The sequence below is a fragment of the Poecilia reticulata genome, linkage group LG20, assembly GCF_000633615.1.
Source record: "Poecilia reticulata strain Guanapo linkage group LG20, Guppy_female_1.0+MT, whole genome shotgun sequence".
Lineage (NCBI taxonomy): Eukaryota > Metazoa > Chordata > Actinopteri > Cyprinodontiformes > Poeciliidae > Poecilia > Poecilia reticulata.
The window spans coordinates 2,932,149-2,958,290 of record NC_024350.1 but is presented as its reverse complement, the minus strand read 5'-3'; the positions used below and the strand labels follow the sequence as shown (position 1 = coordinate 2,958,290).

The 26,142-nt window shown below is 39.9% G+C and overlaps 1 protein-coding gene across 3 annotated transcripts; it reads left to right on the top strand.

Annotated features, from left to right (window-relative positions):
- The first annotated feature begins 111 nt into the window (after positions 1-111).
- On the top strand, positions 112-26,032 carry LOC103482259 (WD repeat-containing protein 37-like). 3 transcript variants are annotated; one of them, XM_008438296.2, is made up of 15 exons: positions 112-367; positions 2,117-2,409; positions 5,564-5,660; positions 5,754-5,849; positions 7,019-7,083; positions 7,374-7,457; positions 13,171-13,309; positions 13,400-13,471; positions 13,592-13,636; positions 13,764-13,840; positions 14,834-15,068; positions 16,084-16,225; positions 21,975-22,109; positions 22,736-22,850; positions 22,965-26,032. In XM_008438296.2, the coding sequence occupies exons 2-15, from the start codon at positions 2,257-2,259 to the stop codon at positions 23,094-23,096; spliced, it is 1,587 nt and encodes a 528-aa protein (XP_008436518.1). In that variant the 5' UTR covers positions 112-367; positions 2,117-2,256; the 3' UTR covers positions 23,097-26,032. The 3 variants fall into 3 exon arrangements, with proteins under 3 accessions (XP_008436518.1, XP_008436521.1, XP_008436520.1); XM_008438299.2 differs by lacking the exon at positions 7,374-7,457; XM_008438298.2 differs by lacking the exons at positions 112-367; positions 2,117-2,409 and adding an exon at positions 4,328-4,637.
- Positions 26,033-26,142: the final 110 nt, after the last annotated feature.

Here is a 26,142-nt window from a genome sequence, read left to right as displayed (position 1 = left end):
CTCTCCTTCTGACGTTACGGACTTTGATTCGCTGTCTAAACGGCGGCGTGACCGCTCATTGGTTCAAACGCTGCAAACAGAGATCATGTGGTGCGGAAGCACTTTTTAATATGCGATGTGTCAATTTTCGTAATTAAAATAGGCTATTTAAAATAAATAACGTTCCTTTAATGTTTAGAGTTAATTTAAAATTTCCACCAGATTTTATTAGATTATCAGACGCCCATTATAAAGCCCACTCAGCTTTCCCAGCAGCCATGAACGTCCGATAGCATAAAGGTGATATGTGGCAGCGGCTATTTAAGCTAGCTTGTACAGCTCAAGGCTGTTGGAAGATGCTTTTGAAATCAGGAACACAGCAGAATTGGTGAGTGACAGTCTAGCGTCTACAGATATACAATTAGAGTTCAAGTATTAGACTACTAGATACATGTTACATTTGAACGTAACCTGTACAGCTTTGGGAAAATAGTCTAAAATGATATGTAATCGCGCGCCATGCTTCTATTTTCGGCTTGTATTTGCTTTGCTGTCCTCGGTCGGGTTGTTGAAATAAAACGACAATATCTCGATAATGACCTCTACTGTTTAGCTGAATGTCATACAAATTCTAAATATAAGCAGAAGTATAATGTTTTAGCAAAGGTCGGACTGTCTTTTAGCAGGAAGTTTAGGGTTTTACCGGTGTGACACTAAATTCTGTGACCCATCAGATTCTGCGACATTATTGGGACCTTCATTCGGCCACTCAATGACTGGAGGGATATTCAGTTATTTTAAATCATAGTTATATCTCTCCTTTTTTTCGTAGCATGGTGTTATCCCATAATGTTTAATGTCTGGCCGTAGCTGTGAAATTATTGCATGAAAATAGATGTACAATGATAAGTCCTCTGGGGATTTGTGTTATGTTTCAGGACGCACACACACAAAAAAGCTAAGGTCTCTTTATGAAACAAAGTCAAAATAGGGAAGTGGTTCTTTTTAACTCCCTTCCTTGGCAGCAACTTCCTTCAGGTTAATTTACGTCATAGACCGTTTCAGCACCTGGGTTATTTTTGCTTTCTTTGCCATTATGTTGTAGATTTGCGGCTGTGTTGGAACCATTGACACAATTTCAGCCAAATCTTTTGCTTTCACAAAGACTGAGTTAAGTCTGACTCTTGAATACTTAAGTATACTGGTGTCCACATCATAGACCCTCCACCTTTCTGTTCCACAGTTTAAATGAAGGTTTTATGCATGCCTCATATGGTTGGGTTTTCTTAAAACCTGATACTGTGATTTCTGGTCCAACTCTGCGGTCAGCATCTGCGGATGCTAAGGAAGTTCATGTAATTATTTCTTTACCATCATACTTCACATTAAAATGACATTTTTAAGACACAGTAACTGAAAATTTTCCAGGTTTGCTGCTTCACGCATTATGCGTATCTTTACTAGGGTTGCACCGATGCGAAACTGATCTAATCTAACTCCGCAAAGATCTGAAAATCACCCACAAGTTCAAAAATATGATTAGATGCACTTACTGTGTGCAGCGCTGTGGTATAAATCACACAAGAAACACTATTTGTGTTGGTGGTGCTATGAATACTGTGTTACACTGTCACAACCAACCTAAAAATATATATATATATATTTATATAATCTTAAGAATCATCTTAATCATTATCACAATAGTTCCCCAAAATATCTTGATGAAATTCTAAGTCCTGTACAATATCCTTAGCGATTCCTCATGAGTAGGCCTGTCATGATAACAAATTTTGCCGGATGAAAAATTGTATTGCAATAGTACTGTTTTGAGACCATTTTCAAGTAATATAAAGGCAATGGCATAATAACGCTAGAGAACATTCTCAAAGATCAATAAACTTTAAATTCTAAAGGACAATTAATACTGAAACTAGAAGACATTTTGAATATCAAAAATTAATAAAACAGAAACAACAAATGAAATGAATTATGAAGTCTGTAAAAAAATAAATAAAAGCAGTACAAAGGAAGAGATGAGAAAAAAACATTAAATCATGCAAATATTGTTTATTACAGCAGACCTACTCCTGAGTTGTAAACAACCATTTTTATCCCTTTTTCTTTTTTAAATCTCCAGGTAGGTGGTGACAAGTGACACAACCCAGCCTACTCACCTGCCAATCAGTGAGCCTGGCCTTTGTTTACCTGCTCCTCAGGTAGTTTGTAAGCAGGTAAGGTTGGGGGGGCGGGGTCAGAGCCTCACACGGGATAGGAGAGATGCCTGTGGAGGGCGGAAGCAGCAGCGGCTCGGCTTCGGCCGCACGTCACCCCAAGCAGAAGCGCAAGGCACACAGTTTGTCCATCCGGCGCACCAACAGCACAGAGGAGCGGCCACCGGGCATCCTGAGAGGAGACATGCTGGAGGGACAGGTCAGAGGAGAGGAGAGGGGAGGGGTCCCTACATTTACTAGGTTTTATCATTTGGAAATGTGAGGTCAGAAAGTTTTTCCTTTTTTTTTGTTTTTTTTTTTTCTTAAGATGTAAGTGATTTCTACGGTATGTGGCTTTTTGTCAGCTGTGACCCTGCAGTGCCAGCCTGTTTAACAGCATTTTTAAGGTTTTGTGGTAAGGCAACATTGACGACTTACTTTCTACTATCAGAGTTTAGTTTGTTCCCTTTAGGAAAGGAACATGTTTAACCTGTACTAACTTAATGCCAGTCGTTACAGAACGTTTACCATCCTAGGCGGTGACGCCTTTAGTTACTGATTTAAAGGGATCGACTGTAACGTTCCTCCACCGCCATAAAGTTGGTGATTAACTTGCTCCAAACCAGGTTATTTGAATTAAGTCTACAGTTGATTTAGCTTTCCCACAAATGAAGGACGGAGAGTTTTTGTCTTAGGAGTTGCTTCCTTAAAGCTTGTTCTGGTGACTTTTTTTTTTTTTCCCCTTCTTTGTCTCTCTGGCAATAAAAACGACTCTCTGTTTGATTAAGGACGCAGCAGTCGTTAACTTTTAGGAGGTGGCTGCAGTGCGGTACAGCCTCACACGATTCTGACTCATCATTTATTCCAACAGGTGAAATTGGTATCAGTGGAAAGTGCGCCTCAGCTCTCACTTTGTCCCTTAAATGTAAAGCCTGAGCCAGTAAAACCGGAGCTCAGCTTGCCACCGCCGTGTCGTCTCATCAAGTTTTAATACGGGTCTGATTAGTCTTTTCAACAGTCCTTTCTTTGCCGCCCTCTGTTTACGTACTACTTGCACATGCCCAGGCGGCTTTATGAGCCCAAATGCAACACAGAGCGGGTTTTATTCTCCTAATTTTTTTTTTTTTTTTAATGCTGGCATTATTGACCAAAGTGTGTCGCAGGCTGCAAGTTTAAGAGACTAAAACTAAGCAGCTTATGAGAACCGCCTGTTATTCCCTAATATGTCTTCCACCCACCACCAGAGCATGGTGACATGTGGTGTTAACGTCATCGTGACTAACTCTGACCTTTGGTAGACAAACATTTTGAATCGGTTGATTTAAAATCTTAAGATGCAGCCTTGTGTATTCTAGTAGGATTTTGTGTTTTCATGGGAGCTGTGGTGGAGACTGGTGAGCTGGATTTAACTGGGCACCAGCAGCAGGTTGACATGGAGGTAAGGCAGTTGTTGCTGTTGCAGCTGTTGGTATTGAAAGTAAGTACACTGGTTGTATTTGTCAGGAGACGTCTGCTTCAGGCTCGGTGGGAAGTTTTTTTTATTATTATTATTTCATGACTCATTCACTTTTTCTCTCTGTGGTAGCGGTGTGTCATTTATCTTCTGTGCTGCTTTTGTCTATAAGTGTTACTGTGGCTTTTTATAAGTCTTTATAACCCTTGAAGTTTTAGGAAGACTTTTAGAAATTGTCTCAACCAAGTTTTGTCAAATGTCAGGTTGCAGCTACAATGTCAGGTTGAGACACTGATTTTTCTAATGCATTTCGTTCTAGTACATAAATGTGCTTTTGACTAAACAAAACCACTGCAGCTCTTGCCGTACGTTTAAACTTTGAGAGTCATTCTCAAAGTCAGAAAATTGACCCTCCACCTCAGATTCAGTTTTTTACACCCATCCGGTCTTCTAGGATTTTTCTGCGCTTGTCTTTGTCTTGAATTTACAAAAAAAAAAATAATAATAATTTCAGTCCTTACAAGGTATTGGACACATGCAGATTTTCAATGCTTGATTACATTTTGTTTCATCTTAAATTTGTCTTCTTGTTAGGTTATCGTTTCCTCCATCCTTTTATTTTTTTTTAATTAATAATTAAGTTTCTGTGGAAACTTGTTTGGACAAATAATCAATGAAACCTCAACACAACACATTTATTCTTAAGTGAAACATAATTTAAAAGCCTGGACGATAAAACGATAACATCTATCGTGATACAGCTTCGATGGAATCACTAGACTCCGATCCAGAACCGCACGGCATTTTGGGGGATGTAGGCAGAGGAACCGCTAGCAAAGAAAGGTTGAACTTACTTATTCTTTGGTTACCTAGCAACAACCTTTCCGTGTAAAATGCGCAACAGCTGTTTCGTGTTGCCCCCAACATGCTCGGGCGTACTCCACGGACATAATGCAGACTCAACGCGGACGTTCGCTCGACAATCCCGCACAAAGGTAAAGTTTTTGCAACCGCGGACGCGTACTCAGCGACGTACGAGAAACCGTGTTCACACCGAACTGTTTAGTATGCGACACCGAGCTGATAACGGCGCTATCCGCGCAACCAGTGGCAAGAACACGTAGTGCGACTGCTGCTCTTAGTTGAACACTGAATAGTGTGCGGTGGTGGATAAGAAACGGGACTGGCTCATGAAACTTGCTGGTGTTCACTCGGTTTGTGGAAAATTAAGGCATGTTGTTATGAGAAATGTAGTCACTGGTCCACTATGAAATCTTCCCCCTACGCAGCGTGTAGTCTGAGCGGTCCACTAGAAAATTTGTCTACAGTGTAGGCTTTAGGATGCGGGAGCTGTTTCATGTTTTGGCGCATAATTGCCGCTAAAAACAAGAAAGATTGGAATGGAAGGAGAGAATGAACAGCTCAAGAGGAAACTGGATAAAAAAGGGAAGGTGACGTCATTAAGTTGACAGTATAAAAAACGAATCAATTACCAATGCCGACTGATATGAAATGCGTATATATTATGATGTTTTTCAGCCACACTTCCCAGTCCTAGCTTTCATATTTCCACTTTACCACAGCTCATTAATTTTTTAAAATAATTTATAACCGTCTCGAAAAAATGCTGTCATTTACCTTGTGAAACTTGCAGAAATCCATAGTTTAGCTTAATTCGTCTTTGAATTAACTCTGAACAATTTTGCTGTTAAAGAAAAACTTCCATGACGCCACCATGTTTCACTATTGAGAAGGACATGTTAAATGCAGTTTTTCCGTTTGAACCAAAGGGTTCAGTTTTTGTCACATAAAATCCCAACAAACTACATTGGCATTTGTGGTAGCAACATGACAAAGATGTACAAGCTTTAGAGGCATTAAGGATCTTGGATAACTTTTGATGTGTGTTTCATGTGTCCAGGACTCCAAGCTGCCCCTCGCCTTGCGGAACAACCTCCTTGACCTGTTTGGCCAGATCGAACGGGAGTTTGAGAATCTGTACATTGAAAACCTTGAATGTGAGTTTACCTCCCCGCCTCCGTCAGGCCTCAGTTGCTGATTCACTACCCAGCGATCTCCGTTCAATCATTAATGCTGTGCCCACGTCGCAGTGCGCCGGGAAATCGACTCTCTCAACGAGCGTCTGACTGGAGATGGACAGGCCATCGAGGGGGGAGACCCCTCCAAGGGAGCCCTCAAAGCCAAAGGTGCGACATTTGTTCAAGTTGTCTTTGAAAATACATCCTCACAAGCCAATTAAATCAACTTGTTTAGTACTTTTTTTGGCAACACGGCTCATTCAAACAAATGGGAGGCTCTACTGGAGCACATAAAGTTTCAGTTTTATTGACAGAGACCAAGATAAAAGCACAAACTACCTGTGAGGTATTATATAAAAGGGTGTGATAGTCTTAAGCTACACACAATCTACATTTACTCTGTTTAAAGATGGGTAAAAATTCTGCTTTTTTGCAGTAGCATAAACATATATATATATTTTTTAAAAATCCCAACCTCAAATTGGAGTACATTTATTCAATTATTTATTCCTGAATCCACTTAAAGCACTCTGGATTAACAGTTGTTAGAGCGTTTTCGAGTTTTTCTTAAAGCTTTGAAAGTTTCGGTCATTTTCTCATATGAACATTTTGAAACATTACAAGCCGAAATTGTCTAGGCAGTTTTCATAATCCATGACTTTATGATTCTTTTTAGCTTTTTTCTCTTCACCACTCTTCAAAATAGGCAGTACAAGAGAACATATTAGTTTAAATTCAGAAAATGAATGCAACAAACATCTTAAGAGCAATAATTAGGAAAAAAATAAACAACTGGAAGAGGATCTAAGTCGATCTAGGGGAAAAAAAGAAAATAATTTAAGATTATTGGCATGAAATGTTCTGCTTCTTCTGATTACTCGAATAGGAATACAGTATTTATTTATTTGAAAAGTTTTACAAAGCAGACACACCAGATGAGGCTAGGTGTGGCCATTTATAATGCAACATTTCTTATAAGAATTTTGATTTATCCTTGTCTCTGTTCATTTCAATTAACGATGTTAAATAAAACAAAACCTGACAGTATGATCAGAAATGTTATTTTTACTATTTTGTCCACTATTTATCCCACAAGAGTATCAGTAAATATGACAATATGATTAAATGCAGTTTCTGTTTGAGGTTTAGTGATGTAAAGCTCATGCCTAAAACTTATTGCAGTGACTTATGACGCCTGACGAACGCCACAACAAAGCTTTTTGTGTGTCTTTTTCTGTTATTGTAAGTCTTGCCTCTGTAGCAGTGAAACCAAGCAGAGCGCTTGTCACTCACTGGGGCGTTTTTATTCATGGGTTTTCTGTGTCTGTGTCACACAGCCAGCCACAGCACCAGTCAGCTGTCACAGAAGCTGAAGACAACCTACAAAGCCTCCACCAGCAAGGTACCTGGCACCAGCCATGTTGGGCTGCTCCACAGAGCACGACAGAGCTCTCGTGTAAATATTTGAGCGGCTAGGATTCAGCTTCTCTGATGAGGGGGACAGGAGGAGTGGAAAAGCTTGTTCCACGTCCTCAGAAAGTCAGAACGTAATCCTAGACTGTGAACCGACGGATTCTATCCCTTCCAATGAATGCATGCTGTTTATTTTTATATATATATATATATATTTTCCCCCCCATATTAACGTCCACAAAGTGACATTTTAATGTTGAATCTTTTTGCCGAGGGTAGCGCTTGTACGCTTTCCAGGGCAAAATAGGCGGAGCTCGCAACTTCAGCGTGCCCACCTGGGAGTTGTGGGGCGGAGATTCATGGGTAACCTCCTGAATGCTCTGTTTGCCGATGAGCGTTGAGCAGACGGCTGCTGGCTGAGTCGCATCTTAACTGCAGTCTCACCTTGACTCCTGGTCTCTTTTCCACTCTGCGCCCTTCTCAGGAAACGACTCGGTGGGCGGTCTTAGCTGCCAAATGGTGAAGACGCGCGTTTATTTGTATGCTAGAGCCTAAATGTTTCAAACTTCTCTTTTATTCCAAAGTTATGACAAAACAAAGAGCTGGCCCAAATTAGTTTGAGAATAGAATTTGACTAATTAGTCTATTTTTAAGAAAAAAATCAACACAACAAAAAACATTTAATTCCCTTCAGTATGTTTTGAATGAACAACCTTTTGTCACAATTTGAACCTTGCTTATGCTTTGGGCCGGCTCCTCAACAGGGTAAACATTACAAGAAAGCTTCGGTAATAATTGTGCTTAAGAATTTCCTCAAAGTTAGTAGCACAGTTTGGTAAAAGCTTTTGATTTTTGCTATTTTTCTTTACATTAGTCCAAATATCAGGATTGGTTGCATTAAAGAAATGCCTACAGTTTTTACCATTTAGCACAGCTGCTAGCTTAACCTCTTAAAATGTGTTTTTTTTTTTCAATCAAAATAAATGTGGAGGTGAACTTTGTTCCAGATCTTTCCTGAATTTTTGGAAATTTATTGGTTGCTTAACAACAAATATATCTCCTCCAGACTTAGTTGTGCTGTAACACCTTTTTAGACATTTTTAGCAGGTCTTTGATTTGATTAGTCAAGGAGGAAGCTGCTTTATATCTCGTGAAGTCAACTAGTTCTTCTGGATGTTGTATATTTCTTATTCTGTGGTTAAAATTATGGAGGAATTTCACAGCACAGATGTTGATATAAGTTCCCTGAATTTACTCTGGAGATGCCAATCCTTTGTGCTTACGTTGAATGCAGCTGAACTTCTGAAAGAGGTTCACCTCTCATCCAAAAGACTGATCCTAAAGTTCTGATCCTAAGTTGGGAGCTCCAGGATCACAAGTTATTCAGCCTTAATTTTATTCCAGTTATTACTCTGGACCAGTTCTACCTCACTTCTTTCAGGTATTTTTATTATTATTATTATTATTATTATTATTATTATTTTATTTATTTATTTTTTTTACCATAGAGGTAACTCCACAGGATGTTATTGAAGCACAGAATTCTGGTGCGTTTCAACCAGGACACCATTCCCAAAGAGAGATTGGTACACCCCCAACATATTGAAAACTCAAACCTCGAACACAAATGAATATGCAGTTCATTGTAGCTGCTAATATTCACAATTTTACTTTTGTTGAACAAAGTAGCAGCTAAAAGTGTAACTAAAAGCCAGTCAAAGATTTGTCTGCATCTCAAAGATGAGGCAGGTCGTTTGAAAGAAGCGTGAAAATGGCTGTCTCTAGCCAACATTAAATAAGTGACAATGACCTCAACTATTCACAGGAAGCAAACTCAAATGACCCTGTTACTACCAACTAGAGGTGTGCCGATCAATTGGTCACCGATCATAATCGCCCGATTTCCGTGAAAAAGTGTATGATCGGTGATCGCCGATCACGGTCTCTTGTTGCCGATCCCACAAACTGATCACCTGCATCTCATTTCGCAGCCTGCCTGTGCAGCTGGTCTCCTCTTTCCTTCACACTGCGCAAACGCGCATCAACAAATACTAAGCGATGTGAAACTATAACGCACTGAGTGAATGGGGAAGTTTGCATGTTGCGGCGGAAAATTGAAGCACGTGGAGTGAAGCAGGTCAAAATGCATCAACACAACGAATCTAATGTGACATAAAAACAATGCCATACTTGATGGAGTTTGGCTACATCGTGGCTCACTGCAGTAAAAAAGACATATGGAGGATCAGATAGAAGGTAAAGCAGCACACAGCTGCAAACACTCACCCGGATTAGCATGATGGTCAGAAAGCTAAACAAATAACCCGCAAAATTATTTAAGTCTTCRAGCTGCRATGTAAGACGCTGGTTCTGYTCTCGCTGTTGAACCGCTGCTACGTGCTACAGTTAGTAATATTTCACAGACGGAGCGCCGCTTCTGCTCCACCTGGTAGTGACTCTCACACCGAACCTCTGCTTAAAGCTGCAGCATCTAACTTAAAAAAATACATTTTACATGCGTATTAAAACTTTTGCTGACCTAACATGAGACAGATAATCTTTAAGAAAATAATCGATCTCCTCCCTGTTCTGCATAATTACTCCGCTCAGTCAGAAACAACCCCTCAGAACTAGCAGTAATCCTAGTGGCAGCGTGGCTAGCTGCCACGCTATCAGGAAGTTTTCATTCAGTAACTCTGGATTGTTTATTGTAATGGAACGTGTTTTTGCCTTTGAATGTTAAGTTTTATACTTGAATTTTTTGGCAATGTTGAGAGGTTTTATTTTGGCTCTTTGTATTATTTAGCCTCTTCAGAGACTTCATATGTTTTCAGTCTGTTAAAGACAGTATTATCAATTATGGAAAAAGTTATTAAAACAAGTTTTTGTCTAAATTAAGATGAATTCATGGTTCCTTTTTCCACATAATGTAAAATATATATATAACATTATGTGATCGGTATCGGTGATCGGTATCGGCAGGAAAAAACCTGATTGGCACATCTCTACTACCTACCAATCATCAGGACTAAAGAAGCAAGTATTAGAAGTGAAACCTTGTATTTTAACCCCTGAAAGACTTATTGTACAGTTACAGTACAAGCGGCGTTATGCAATGTCCTCTCTATGCTTTCATCTGAGGCTGAGGTTATTGTTCAGCTCCCAGCAACAACAGCCCCACAAAAAACATTTAGGCCAGAAGATGCTTGGTGAACAGGTGAAGACTGTTGACTCTTTAAATGATTTATTTGTGTTTTCTTCTAAAGTCTGAAGCCTTTTATTCATTTTAAGGTATAAAACATAAAATTACATGCTTGCTTCTTCTATATGATAAATGTTGAAATTGCATTTGTTTTGTCTTCACTTGCAGGCGTTTCTTTAGAGAATTCAAAGGTTGCTGAGCAGGAATGACTTGGTCTTTCCTTTTTCTTTGGATAGGTTTGGTATAGAATCACCACAACTTTACCTTTGTGTTATTTTTTGCAGATTAAACCAATGAGATGGCACTGAAGGTGGTGTTAAGCAAACTTTCACATTCTCCTTCCACCTTCTCCAAAATGTTTTAGCGCCCACCGCAATTTTTAGCACCCATGGTAAAGATGTGTTTTATTTTAAAGATCTTTCTAGAAGAAAGATAATCTCCTTGGGGTTTTCATGGGGTTCTTTGTTTTTGCTTTTTTTTTGTTGTTGTTTCTTGGAGGTAATGACTTCAATGAGGTTCCAGGTCCACATCATCACAGAACCTAAACCACACCAGTTCTACCTAACTTTTTTCAGTTTTTTTTTGTTGTTTTTTTGACCATAGAGACAGCATCTAATGCTTATGGTGATTTGGTTACCCTGATATGCCACTGTTGTTTACAGTATAGATTTAGGTTACCATGCAGATTGAACTTTTTGATTATTCCTCTAACTGTATTTATGCGAGTGAATTACTATACTCTTTTCCTGACTTGTGAAGGTCAACACATGTGGAGTGTTCTCTTTTTCCCATTTTGAAAACTAAGTGTAATTGGACTCTGTGCAGTGTCAGACGTTTACCACAGGAAGAACGGAGAGTCGTGCATTCCTTAATGGACTTAAAAATGTAAAATGCTTATTGCATTTCTCTCAGAGGTATTAAAAAAGTCACCAGTGGTTTGCCTCAAATTTTTATTTCCCATTCCCACGTACGGAATAAATAAGCTAAAAGGTCTGATTTATTTTATTGTAATACTTTAGTCACATCTTTACCTGGGTTGCTAAGGAGAGTCGAGGGTTCTGTAGGTTCTGGTAATCGGACCAGGGTTGAACCGTTTTGTGTGTCTCTCTGTTATTTTGTACTCAGCTGTGCAAAATGGTATTTTTTTTTCTTTTTTACTCAACATGAATATATTAATCAGAGTGCAACCAAATCCTGAGCTAGATAGAGAAACTGAATCCAGTTAAAAGACTAAAAATGGAGAACAAGGGATCAAGGGAGGACAGCATAGATTAACCTCCTGTTAGACATGTCTGCTATCTGTTACACAGCTAATGCATCAGAATGTTGAATCTAATGTTACAATAAACTACACTGCGGTAAAACTAATAATATGCACTAACTCTGGGTTTGTTGGTCTGCTTGGTCACTTTTGACTAGAATGACCTATGCTGCTGCTGCTGCTGCTGCTTCTTTTCTTTTTTTTAATTGGTTATGGTGTGGGCCAGCTGCCAGGGATCCAAGCCTGCTGATCTTGTCATGTGCCTCAGCTGTTGCGGCTCTGTGAAAATAGAAGCCAAACCTTCCTCTTGAGATTGTTTCTGTGCGGGGGGCCCTGCAGCAGCAAAGGCCGACTCGCAACCAGAGCACACAATATTTTTAGACAGACGCCCGTCTTATTTGGAGCCCCTGACGTGTAAGCAGAGCTGACGTTAATATTTGAGATCAGAAAAGTCGAGTGCACACACTCAGCTTTCTCTGTTTAAGACTTCAGAGTAGAATAGGTTAGCGGGGTTCTGATGTTTGAACGTGGCATCCTTATTACAAGAACTCTAGCTTGCATGTGCAGATCTGATCTCGTTAGAAACGCCACGGGAAGCAGAAGTCATGGAAATGGGTTTATAGCCGTCACCCTCTGTGAGGGAGCAGAGGAGCTGATTTTAGGTTTTTCACCAGGCTCTGATCTAAAGTTAACCTGCTGCAGAGGCGTTTCAGTGGAAAAAGCTGCAAAGCTGACCTTTTACCCACAGAAGGCAACCAACTCTGCCCTACATACCAAACGCCATCTTATCTGTTGTTCTGCTTGGCAGAAAGCAGCACAATGCAATCAAAACATATTCAGCATGTAGACAGTTATTTGTTAAATCAACAGAGTATTAATATGCACCTCAACTAATCCATTTACATATGCTTGTTTGTGTTTTTATTCCACTGGTGCATGCATTATATGTGTAACCATACTGTAACTTTGAGAAGTATTTACACCACTTTGCTTCTGTTTCGTCTTTTATTGGGGTTTTATTTTGGTAGACCAACAGGAAGCAGTGAATGATTCTCAAGGGGCGTAAAAAAGGAAAATTCAAATATAACATTGATAAATAACCAATACTATTTATATTCCCCTAACCTTTCAATACTTTAAAAAATTACCACCTCTTCACCTCTGTTTCTGGAGGGTGAGGGGAGACGGTTGGTCATGTGACAGGATTGTGAGGAATGTAACTGAAACAAACGGCAAAAAGATGGAAATAAACATCTGTTGCTAATGGCGACCTAGTTTTACTTATCAGACCTAGAGCATTATTTTAAAAAAGACAAATGCCAACCGATACGATGTTGGTGCCAATATATCGTGCATCCCTGATATAAATACAAAAGCATGCCACATCTTTCAGATTGTGATTTCTAAAAGCTTTGTGTTGGTCTATCAAAAACTTTCTATTAGGATACATGGAAGCCTGTGGTTGTAATGTGATAAAATGTAGCAAAGATTTAAAGTCTATCAATACTTTTTCAAGGTGCTGTAAATGGTTACACTGTATGGAGATTCTAAACTTCCTCCTCTGCTCATTTTATTCTGTTCATCACTTCCTCGTCTCTTCCTCTCCTCTGCAGATCGTCTCCAGCTTCAAAGCCACCACCGGCTCCCGCGCCCTGTGCCAGCTCCTCAAGGAGTACATCGGCCACCGGGACGGCATCTGGGACCTCAGCATCACCCGGACTCAGCCAGTGGTGCTCGGCACTGCCTCTGCCGGTACATGGATCAACCGAAAGGAACCTCGTTGAGCCAGAATGGCTCAAATCTCCATGAAATTGAAATGATCTGATTCCCTTGTCCTCACAGATCACTCAGCTCTGCTGTGGAGCATAGAGACGGGAAAATGTCTGCTGAGGTATGCAGGCCATGCAGGATCAGGTATGTATAAAGAAATGAATTTGTTATGTTTAATCATCTTTCTATATGCATAAGAAATAATCTTTCTGTTACTTTTGGAAGAAGATCTGAATCGTTGATGATTTTTCATCTCTGTTGCAGTCAACTCCATCAAATTTCACCCCACCGAGCAGATGGCACTCACAGGTATGGATCTGAATTCATAAAAATTTTTTTTTAAAAAGATTTAAACAGAATCTGTGTCAACAGGTTTGATGTTTCCTGCCGAGTGTGCGGGTGGGAGTGACGAGCTTTTCTTTGTGTTTTCGCTCAGCCTCCGGAGATCAGACGGTTCACATCTGGCGCTACATGGTGCAGCTCCCGGCGCCGCAGCCGCCACCAGATGTCAGCGTGAGTAACTTTGGACTGGGATTTTTGCTACAAGCGAAAAAGATTTCAAGGGCGTGAGCTGAGAGCTCTTCGTTTCTGGCGTATAGTTGGAACCAGATATTCATGAAACTTGGAGAAAGACGCACAGTCTTTTTATTTCTGTTTGATAATAACTCGCTCAGTAGAATTGCGTTTAACAAGCTGTCTGTATCCTTAAAGTCTTAAATTCATGTCTCTAAAATTAAGGCCTTATACTATTTGAGTTTTTTTTTGTTTTTTAAAGTAAATTGGCCTTATGTTCATCACAGGTCATGGCAGGTTTTTTTGTTGTTGTTTTTTTTTCTCATGGGATTTTGTGTTAGGCAGTTCATTGAGTTCAGACTTCCTTATGTTGCTACTGCTAACTAGCTGCTAATTTATTCTTGATAGCTAGCTATTTTTGTGCTTATCATCAGTAAGTTCAATCCAAACATTCTGTGTTTAGTTTCATCACACCACCAAATATTTCTCCAAAATTTAAGATGAATAATTGCATAAACATTCTTATTGTGTTTATGCTTGCTTTTAATTGCTAGAACAGATGAAAATGGCACCTTTGGATATCTAGAAATTGTCCACAATTCTCTTTTAGATGTATTGACTGATTTCTTTTGATTCCTCTTTTTTTGTCACATGTTTGATATGTAGAAAATAGAATGAATCCATAGGAGTCTCCAATTAAGTCAAATATTTTGAATAAACCTGTCAGGAGCTTATAACGCCATGTCATGTAGACTTTTGGTATTTTTAAAAACAAATGGAGGAATACACTAAGATTAATAGAAATTTTGTTTTATTTAAACTCCTCTTTTTGATGAATGTAAAACAATAATTTAAAAATCTGTGAAAAAAACATCTCATTATTCTGTCTTTTATCCTAGAAATAGTTTTTGTTAACTGACCAAAAACCAGGCAGGTTTAGTCTGTTCACTGTGTGTTCACATCTACTTTCAACCATATCTTGTCCTTCTGTAGGCTCCGTGCGACGACGACCAGGACTCATCTGACAGAGAAGAAGGCGAGGTGGACGGAGACGGCCCCTCTGAGGTCCCTACGGTCCGCGTTGCCACAGCAACCCTGAAGAGCCACCAGGGCGTGGTGATCGCGGCCGACTGGCTGGTGGGAGGCCGGCAGGTGGTGACGGCTTCGTGGGACCGCGCCGCCAACCTGTACGAGGTGGAGACGTCCGAACTGGTTCACACTCTGACCGGTATGAACTGGCTGGTGGTTTGGGTCATTGTACAGCAGAGGGAAAATATTTTAGTGGATATATTCTGTACGGACACTTGGTCGTGAGTTTTGTCCTCCGTCAGTTGGACGGAGGACAAAACGCTCTGTTTGTGGCCTCTTTAGTTTTTGTTCAAGGATATGAGAAAAGTCAGAACTTTTGAACTTTTCAGCCTAAATTTGAAGCATTTCTGTCATCGGTGAAACAGGGGGGTAAGGTGGTTCGCTGCACAAACACAAAATCTTAACAAGTGTTATTTGGTCAATTTTATAGTGCAAATCTCTTACTTGGAATAAAATGGAACTAATTTACAAGTAACTTTTCTTTTTAATAAGACATGAAAGGTTGTTTTAAGTCAGTAATTCCTTAATATTGATTTCAAAAAGAACTAGCTCCACTGGCAGATCATGTGGAGCTAGTTCCACATGATCTGTTTATGTGAAGAGTTATGAAACAAAATATTTTATCCACGCTATAAGTCTTTGTGGAACTTGTACTTTTTCATCGACATAAAAGAATTGTTGCTTTAAAACAATCTCCAATATCTTGCTGAAAAGTTACTTGTAAGTTAGTTTTCTCTTATATAGAGTGTAAATAAGAGAAAACCTGTTCATAACAGCTGTTGTATTAAGTTTATGACAATATTATGTTTGTAAGATTTGCACTGGAAACTGGACCAAAAATACTTTGTAAGATTTTGTGTTTTTGTAGTGTTCTCTCAGCATAAACGAGCAAGCAGGTTAGAACTGATGGAAAGATTAGTCAACAGGGCTGAAAACAAATGAGAGAAACAGATCTCAGATTCTGAAAATGCAAAAAAAATAAATTTGTTGATCTATAATCATTCACATCCTGTTAAAGGTTTTGAAGTGCGTGTTTGTAATGTTACCAAAAGCTGAGTGGTTTACGGGGTGTGAGTACCTGTGTGCTCACAGAAACGACAGAAAAGCCAGACGGGACTCTGTTGTCGTAAATCATTCTGTTTGTGTTTGTGCAGGCCATGACCAGGAGCTGACCCACTGCTGCACCCACCCCACCCAGCGCCTGGTGGTCACCTCATCCAGGGACACCACCTTTAGACTGTGGGACTTCAGGGACCCGTCCATCCACTCTGTCAACGTCTTCCAGGGACACACAGAGTGAGTCCACATCGTTTTTTTCCCTCTCTTTCTCACAGATTGGATCTTCTTGTTTTTTTGTTGGTTTTTTTTATTGTGGCTTCAGGGTTTGAGTCTGTCCTCCCATTTCATTCACACATCTATTTGTCTGCAGCCCAAACGTTCAGTAACACTTTGTTTGAAGGGATGTGCACAAAACTGACATGACATAATGACTGTTATGAACATGTATTAGTCTTCATGAATGTTTGACTGTTATGAAGTGTCATTCGGTAAATAATGACACTTTGAATGTAAAATTGTACTAAAATATGCATAAAAAGTCCATTAAAAGTGCCAACTTTGCATTCAAAGTGTCATTATTTACCAAATGACACTTAATGACAGCAGCCATAAACATTCATGAAGACACATTCATGTTCATAACAAGTGTTGTATTAAGTTTATGACAGTATTATGTGATTGAGTATAAAGTGTTACCAAACTTTCAAACTTTGAACCTTCATTGCGGCTGATTTGTAGCCATGTGTCCACTAGGTGGTGCTGTCTCCTCCTCCAGCTCTTCTATTCCCCTCCAGTTCCCTTCTTCCTCTTTCCTATAGCATTAATCTGCAGACCTTATTGCTCTAAGCCAAATCCTCCACTTGCCTTTCATTCATTACTGAGCACTTCTCTTCACTCCGACAGTTTGCGTCTCTGTTTCCTATCGCTACCTCTCTTTCTCCCCCGCTCTCCTGTTCATTTATCTGTCCGTTTCAGCGTTAATCCCCCCACTCTGTGTAATTTGGCTCTTTGCTCGCTGTTAACACTCAATTGCAGCCGCCCGTTTCAAAGCGACGGCTGTCAGGCTCGTCTGTGGCTTTCAGCCGCGCTGCTCTTTAAAAGCCGTAAGGGGGGGGGGTTGTGTGTGTGTGTGTTTATGCGCATGCCTACACGCGTCTGCTGGCTGCTGCTCTCTGGCAGCCTTTGATTGCAGGCGAGGGATTACGTCGAGCTCATTACGTACAATCCCAACATGAATAATTCCTGCAGATCCCAGACTAATTCCCTCCCATAGACAATTGCAGTAATGAGATTAGACTCCAGTGTTTCACAGTTAACATCCCCGCCTCCTCTCCTCCGTCCTTGTGTCCTTCCCATGAGGCCTCTTTTGCCTCTCGCCCTTCCTGATGTGTTCAAAGCACCAAACCCTCCAAAATATGTAAATACAACACAGATTTCTGTTTTATAAACAACAAAAATCATTCATCTGCTGCTTGTTAAATAATCATGTGCTTGAATTAACTCTACTGTATTATTCAACTGCTAACTTGGAGCAGGTCGAGGCTTCATTTTACTGCTGCTAATTGCAGGAATTGTCTGTCTGAATACTGTAAGCCGACCTGTAGGCTTAATGAAGAGGCCTGTCATAACAAATTTTGCTGGATGATAAATTGTCCCAGAAGTTATTGCAATAAACAATAGTATTGTTGTTTTTACACCATTTTCAAGTAATGTAATGCTAATAGCATAATTATGCTAGAACATATTTTTTAAGATCAATAAACTAGAAATTCTAACAAACATTTAACAGTGGAACTGGAAGACATTTTAAATGTCCACAATAAATTAACAAAACAATGGAAACAACAAATAAGGTGAATTATTTAGTCTCTGTAGACCTCTGCAACAGGTCTATTAAAGAGTTTACTGTTTGTACTGACATTTGAAAAAGATGCCAGTAACAAGAGGGGAGAAATGGATCCACAGCTACATCTAAAAAAGTTAAATTATTGCGAAAAAGTTAAATATTTTTTGTCACCGATTCCAGACAAAAAAATAAAACGGAGTTGGGGCTGAAATGATTAATTGCATTAATCATGATTAATCTGTTATTGACATGAATCGTCAACTCGACAACATATTCAGAGCAGTAACTAAGCCAAAACTGTACAAAAAATTAAAAATATTACATAAAAATATTTTGCATTTAACATATAAAATGCTTTTTTTTGTCTGCAAAAATGTCCTACCAGAACTCCTCACATGACAGATTTAGCTTCACCTTTAATTGTTAATGAAAATATAGAAATCTATATGATAAAGGAAGGCTCTTACTGCAATTTAGATGATGAAGTGATTGGGGTTTTTTTGTTAAAAATGGAATTTGTTTGCATTTTTTAATGTATTTTTAATACTGTGTTAAAAAAGGCATAAATGGTTAAATATAAAATCAGCAGAAAGCGACATTACTCATCTGAATAATTGGTTTAACATTCGAATTTTGAGACATTGTGGAGTTTAATTATCTGGAAGCCATAATCATCATGGCTTGTAGTCTTTTTAATCGTTCTTATATTTAAACCAAAAATACATGAAGTAGCTCAGGGAAGAAGAAGCAGCTTATAAAATCTCCACTTTACGTTTGGATGAGGACCAGATGGTTCATCTTCAGTTCCAAACGTCAGTGAAAGCATGAAAACTTCAATCTTGTCTTTTTTTCTGTCTTGTTATTTTTTTTAAATAGTCTGAAATATGCTGTAATAAAATGTTTAAATGCATCAGATTTAGCATCTTCCATTAAAGATGCTGATGAATTTCTGTTTCTGTAGAACTTCTTAAATAAAGTTTATATTTTAGACTGGGCACAGGTTGGATCCACTCTTTGGGTCCTAAAGGGTCACTTCCTGATCCACTTTGTCGCTACTTGTTAGCAGCGAGCTACATCCGCTGCCGTCTCTCTCTCGTTTCCTGGGATCTTCCTTATGGCATAATGTTGCAACATGACTGACATAAACACGCCATCATTCCTGTGAAAAGCTGCAGTCGCAGAGATAAATGAGAATGGTTTAATAGAGGCAGCGCAGGCTGGGAGCCGGAGGAGGGAGGAGGGGGGGTGAAAGCCTCTCGTTTCCACCTCCTTCACCGGCAATTACGACTAACGCTGGCTGACAGCGGAGCGCGGCGGCTAAAAGTGCAGCATCCACCCTCCGTCCCACCGCCCCGCCATAATTGCAGTGTAATGACAACGGCGCGCGAGCTAACAAAACGGCCGAGAGCAAACGAGAAACGACAGCGCACTTGCTCTACAAACGGGATGCCATGTCGGGTTTGTCTCCCCTCCAGTCGACGGCTTCCTCAGACATTCTGATTGCGCTCCACAGAGTGTGTGTGCGTGCGTGTGTGTGTGTTAGATGCAGATATGATATCTCGTCTCTCCTGAGGAATACTCCAGCACTTCAGGGACTGTCAGCTTTGCTGCAACGCTGGAGAATTAACACAAAGCTGCAAAAGCACTTAGTCTCCATCTGACTGGTTTCATTTACATCTGTGGCTTTTATCTTTAAATACCAACAGTTTAAGATCCATATGATTCAACATCAAAGTAGATGAAAACCCTACGTTCATCCTGAGGAATTAAAAGCTCTGGTTTCTAGTGAATTGGTGATTGTCAACTTCTCAAAAACTTGAAATTGCCATAAGAAAAAAATATCTAATTTCTGATTAAATTTGGTCAGTGAGTTGGCAAACAACCATTTAAGCAACCCAAACTGACCAAACTAAGAAGATCTATTAGAGAAGTAACTGTTTGAACATCATCCTAAGTAAACTACATTTACTTTGAAACATGGTGATGGCAGAGTCATGCTGCGAGTTGCTCTTCTTCACTTATCCAAGACACTTTCTCTTCATCTATTGCATAGAATCCCAATTAAATCCATTTGGGCAGTGACTTTTAACGTGTTAATTTTGATTAATTTTATATATAATATATATATATATATATATATATAATTTTTTACCTTTCTTTTAATGCAATCAAAAACAAACAGTTTCCAACTGGAACCTTGTATTTGCTCGTTTCTGGTACGCCCATAAATCTGACGCACGAGTGACATCTGCTGATAACAACAATGGACGACAAAGCTGCTTGTTTTTGCTCTCTGGGAGCAACAGACTGAAAACATAAACAACTTTGTATATTTGTCTTATTTATTCAATAATTTAGCAGCAAAAAAAGTTTCTTTTAAAATGGAAAACATTGTTTAATTTGTCTGTATAGGTTTGGATTAAAATACAGTTACTGCAATTAAATAATTAGACACAGCAATTAACTCAAATAAAAATCGTAATGGACTCCCAGCAGTAAAATTCCCTCAGCCTCAGCTTTGATTCAAATTAAAAATTATTTCATTATGACAGGATTGCATAATTTTTTTTTGTGTATACACTTAATATTTTAAAAAAAATCTCACTTTTTCTCCACTAATGTCAGTGAGATGCTTTTAAATTTGTAATTATTTTTTTTCCTCAGGTCTTTCAGTCTCTTGACCTTGGCTGTCAGAGACCAGCCGAGCGTTAAGTACCACCAAACTCCTTCTCCCCCCCCCCCCTTATCCTTCCTCACCGTCGTCGTGAGAAACCCTTTAACCTTAATCAACCTTATAATCAATTACCTTGTCTGATTACGCTGCGTGCTCACCTCCCATCATCCCCTCCACGCCGCTTGTATTCCCAGCTGGCCTGTACCCTTCAAAGTCAGGAGGTGCCGGTATCGGCGCAGCACTTTCCTTGAGCCCCAGCCTTTAATGGGGCCAGGTTTGGGTGCCTAATTAGCCCGTAATGCCATGTCAATTTGAATTAAGGGGGTGGTTCATTTAAGCAGGACAGACTAGATGTAGAAGCTGAAAAGAAGGAGAGGTGTGATGGAACATTATTTACTATAATTATTCCCCTCTTTTTATTGTCTTTTTCTTTTTTCTTTTTTGTACATTTCGCTCCATGAATGGACGGGAACAAAAGGGAAAAACTGAAGGTTTCTTATGGTGAATAAAATTATGAGCATATAAGAATAAGCAAGTTGTTGTAGGTCTGATTTCTTCTTTATGTTTTAGACTTTTGTTTCTAATTTTTCGGGTTCACGTTGTGCGTTTGGACAAACATTTCCCTCCCTCTGGTTTCTGCTCTCTCAGTTCGGACAGTTAACGTGCAACAGGACCGACCGGAGATCCTTCACATCCACAGCATCACCAGGCGCTGCGGCTCTTTGACAATAATTAGACGACATGAGTTTTGACAACATTTAATTTTCTCTTTAGAATAAATAAGGGATTAAGAGAATTCAGTCTTGACAAATAATGGATCTGATAGTCGAGTTCTGAAGCTTATTTGCATTCAGTTTGTTGTAGAAATGGATTCAGTGGTTTCATGTTCATCGTATCAAGAAGAAGAAAATGCTGTAAGCAGATTTTGTGTTGCTGGTAATGAATAATGGGTTTTTTTCAGTTTTTTTTTTTTGCTATAAGAAGAAATGTGTATATATACTTTTAAATAATAAGGAAAAGGGAAGTACTCTGCCTCTCACCCCAACATAACCTGTAAAATAAAGGTATTTGTAGCTTATTTGTAATTAATTTTTTGTTTTACTCCCTCTCCCCCCAAGTAGATCAGGATTTAAAGGAACTTGTAATCATCAATGCATCACTTCCTGTTTCCCTGTGGTTAAAAAAAGAGATGCCTGTTAGCTACTCTTTAAAGCGGGAAAGAGAAGAAAACGTCGTAATATGGCAGATGTGATTTGATCTGATTATATTACAATAAAATGGCTTCGTTACATCCCAAACACCTTTCGTGAAATAAAAAAAAATATACATAACCATCGCATTCTGACAAGTGAGAGAAACATCCTTTCTTCTAGACCTGAGGTCTAAAGCGAGGTTTTCTCTGCTTTTTGCAGAAACTACTTCATAAGTTTCCTGTCTGACCGTCCCGCTCTTTCCTGCTTCTGCAGCACTGTGACGTCCGCTGTCTTCACCGTGGGGGACAACGTCGTCTCTGGAAGTGACGACCGCACCGTGAAGGTGTGGGACCTGAAGAACATGCGGTCGCCCATAGCAACCATCCGCACCGATTCGGCCGTAAACAGGTGGGTGAAAGCCGTCGATTTAAAAAATTGTCGTGTTGAAAGCGTGTTATCCAGGACCGGACCCAGCAGTGTGTCTCTTAGGGGAGAATCACAGGTTATTAATGCATTACGTCTGTGTAGCATGAAGTTTGATATTAATATTTACATATGCTATAGTTTTGTTTTTTTTTTGGTGGGGGTAGGGATGAGATCATAAAAAAATGTGAAAATATTTTCCAGTTTTCAGAACTGCAGATTTCGTTTAAAGAAATGAGAAGTCAAATGTCATTTTCTGTTCAAAGTTGTATTTTTTTTAGATCCATTTCAATCCAACTGCAGCAGTCAGCTGTCAGCATTGAGTTTGTAACGCTCCTCCAGTCTGAGCACAACCTAAAAACACTGCAAAACTGCTGAAACACTGAGTTCCTTTAAATCGAGACTAAAAAGTGAAAACATCATGAATTGTAATCCGGTTCCAACTTTTCATCCCTTTATTTTGTCCCTGCGATGTAAGGTTTCTCACTTGTTTTTATTTTGTCGGCCTGGATTGGAATTTGTGACCCTTGGAATAAAACATATTCCAAGACATACCGTTGGACCGTTTTTTCCAAAGCGATCTGCTTTACAGTGCAACTTTGACGTTTCAGGATAAGCGTCTCGGCCAACCAAAGGATCATCGCCCTGCCACACGACAATCGACAAGTCCGCCTGTTCGACATGAGCGGAGTGAGGCTAGCCCGACTTCCACGCAGCAACCGGATGGTAAGGAGAGGATGAAAGCGGGAGCAGAAATGACTGCTGCATCACATCTGCTTCTTTTTTTTTTGTTGCTTTTTTTAAACAAAAACCACGGTAAATATCTGCGTGTGTGTGCAGGGTCACAGGCGAATGGTGTGCTGCACAGCGTGGAACGAGGAGAACCAGGCGTGCAACTTGTTCACCTGTGGCTTCGACCGGCAGGCCATCGGCTGGAACATCAACATCCCCGCCCTGCTGCAGGAGAAGTGACCCATCCAGAGCCCGCCCTTATTATTTAGCATGGACTGTGATTTGTGCCATTTCTGTGTGGAATTACATGTTTGGTTTTGTGTGTGTGTGTGTGTGTGTGTGTGTGTGTGCGCGCAGACGGCCGCTCATGTCACCGTTTTTTTTTTTTTTTTTAGTCATTGCCAAATAGCTTCTCCTGCATGCTAGACGACCTCGGTTTGCAGACGCTGCTTCAAAAGCAAGCGGAGAACAATCTGAAGAGTATGTATATAAGATGTTGTGGCCTGATTAAGTGACAGATTCAGTGTCTTAGCCGCCTTCTGGGAGGTGCAGTTTGTTAAATATGGCAGAGATGTGAGATGTTTTTATCCTTCCGGAGCGTTTCCTGTCACAGAACCAAACATATCGCGACGTACGTCTGCCAAACGGAGAGCTCAGTAGACGGAGATCCCGCCTCCTCTCTTCAGTTCACGGTTAGCCTTCGTGTTTCCAGATCTCACTTTCTGTTACTTGCCTTGTTCTATGTTTACATAGGAGATTTTTTTAATATATAGACAGAGATTTATTCTGGCAGGACGAAGAGATGTTGAAGAGCGAAGCAATAATGGGGAAACGACGGCACTTATCCAGTCCACAAATCCTCCAGCTGTCTGTGAGAGTCATTAGAAAACCCAAAGTGTTGCTGCTCTAGAGGCCCACATAAGTTTGCGTACGGTAATCATGCAGTAGAGCAGGATGGAGGGTTTTTAAAAACAATTGGGTGTACTAGCTTGAATTTACAGAGTTTTCAATGTCGTCTACGCCACATTGGGAGATGGATAGTTTTCTGGTACAAACTCTGCATTAAAGCAGGTCATGGACAGAGGTTTGACTTGTTTGTACGCCAGTCGGCTCTATCCAGTCATCTGGTCTGAACACTCGGTTGTATCCGAGTTGAGCCAAATCTTCACCATCTTGTGGAAGGAAATCGGCCAGAATGTTGAAGAGCAACCCAATGAGGTCCAGGCACCAGCGCCTCTGTCCACAGTGATGGTAGTTTGATATTGGTGGCCATTGACGATGAAAGCAGCCACAGATACTCAAATGAGTCGCAGGTTGAGGTGAAATGTATTTGGAGGACTCAAAGGCTTGAAGACTTCACATCAGCTCAACAGTGGCTTCCTCAAAACATGGACACAACGACCCCAATCTGTGCTTAAAGCTGCAGTATATGTACCTATTTATTTTTAAAAAAAAGTTTATTACGTATTTGGACTTTCGCAATCTTGTGAGAGTATAACACAAGACGGATAATCCACCTCTTCCGACTATTTCTACAGCCAGCTGCAGAAATACACAAAGTGGTCAGAAACAACCAATCAGAGACAGGAGGAGAGTCTTAGCACTGTCAGTCAAGCTTATGTATGCGCTGCTTATGTCCTTCCCTACTGCTCTCTGCTAAACTACAGCAAGTTCCCCTCAACATAGCCTGTCATAAATGCTAAGGCTAGTTAGCATGGCTACCATGACACATAAATAGTTTTCCAGGAATAGTAAGGTATTTGCTGCACACTGAGCAGCAAATAGACGAGATTGATTGACAGCGCTGGTTGTTTTTGACCAGGAACTATTCAATTTGCAGATGGTTATAACAGCTTGTTTTTTTTATTTATTTCTTAAGTTGATCTGTCTCATATCATACTGTTACAATATGGTGATAGAATTAACAGATATATGTAATATAAAAAACCCAACATATTTTCTATGAATTTACATACTGCTGCTTTCATTTCCTGTGAGAATCACAAATCCAACCAGAATTATGCCATCAATTGCTACAAATGCATGTAGTTCAGGTGAAGCTTTCTTTGGGACCATTAACCAAATATTTTGCTCCCAACAATACTGTAAATTCAAACTTCTGCACTCTTGTTTTTAAAAACTCACTAAAGTTGGATATTGAATCAACAGCTAAAAAGCATAAAAATCAAAACATCCACGCCGATAGCGAACGTCACGATGGCCGCATATAAACTTCTGACCTGAACTGGACTCGCTCCTCTTTTTGCCTCCTCAGAACTTGTGTTGCTGTTGAGTCGTGAGCCCAAACAGTGTGAACCGATGTGGTTGGTGTGTGTGCTTCAGTGGTTTTCAGCTCTGTACCGTGTTGCACCTATCTGTCTGTCTTTAAAACAAAAAAGAAATGGAATGTTACTCATTCACAGAGTGATGTTTGTGTTAAACCAGGTGACTGTGTCTTTAAAAGACACTGGACTTTTGTCAGGGTACTACTGTGCTCCACCGGATTCCTGAAACATGCTGTATGTTACATGTGCAATGTCCTGAACTGAAGTCATGCTGTTTTTTTTTGTTGTTTTTTGTTTTTAAATCTCCTTCAAGATGTTTAACTTATTCCAGTGCTGTAAAACTCCATAAAACTGCCTGTATATGTGACCGGTGTAGATCCCGTGTGTTCAGAATCACACGTCACTGCTGTTTCCTCCAACAATAAGAATCAGGATCACATTGTAAAGTAGCATGAACCTGAAAAATGTTGGACCTGAATTAAAATGCCTTATTACTGCATTGAGGACGGCGTATGACTTTCATCCGTCTGTGGCTCCTCCACTTGTTTAATAAGTAATTGTGCTTCAGACAGGTTTGCTTTGTCCGTGTCTTTCGGTGGGGACTCGTGCCGGTGGTTATCGGCGTCCCTTTGCTCCGCAGGCGGAACGGTAAGTTCAGAAAACGCAGCGCTTCTGAATAACCAAACCTGGAGGAAATCAGATTTTCAGATTGATACATTAAATTACAGCCAGACTGCGGGAGTAAAATCTACATTTCTAAAGTGGATCAGCTTTTGGCTCACTGTAGTGAATTTATATTCGCCCAACTTCATTGTGCGATCTTCTTTGCATACTTTATTGTGATGGCTGTGTTCTCCGACACTTTCCAATAAAAGTGATTTCCTTTTGCTACCGCCGCGTCTCATCTTATTCATCCCACACTTTTTTTTTGATTCACTTCAATGAGGCTGGTTTCTCAGAAAATTACGTTTTTATTCATCTGCAAACCTGGAACTACTGAT

Coding starts and splice junctions, on each gene's coding strand:
- LOC103482259 (XM_008438296.2), top strand. CDS start 2,257: ATGCCTGTGGAGGGCGGAAGCAGCAGCGGCTCGGCTTCGGCCGCACGT. Junction 5,850..7,018: donor GGGAGCCCTCAAAGCCAAAG/GTGCGACATTTG, acceptor TGTGTCACACAG/CCAGCCACAGCACCAGTCAG. Junction 7,458..13,170: donor TGTGGGGCGGAGATTCATGG/GTAACCTCCTGA, acceptor TCTCCTCTGCAG/ATCGTCTCCAGCTTCAAAGC.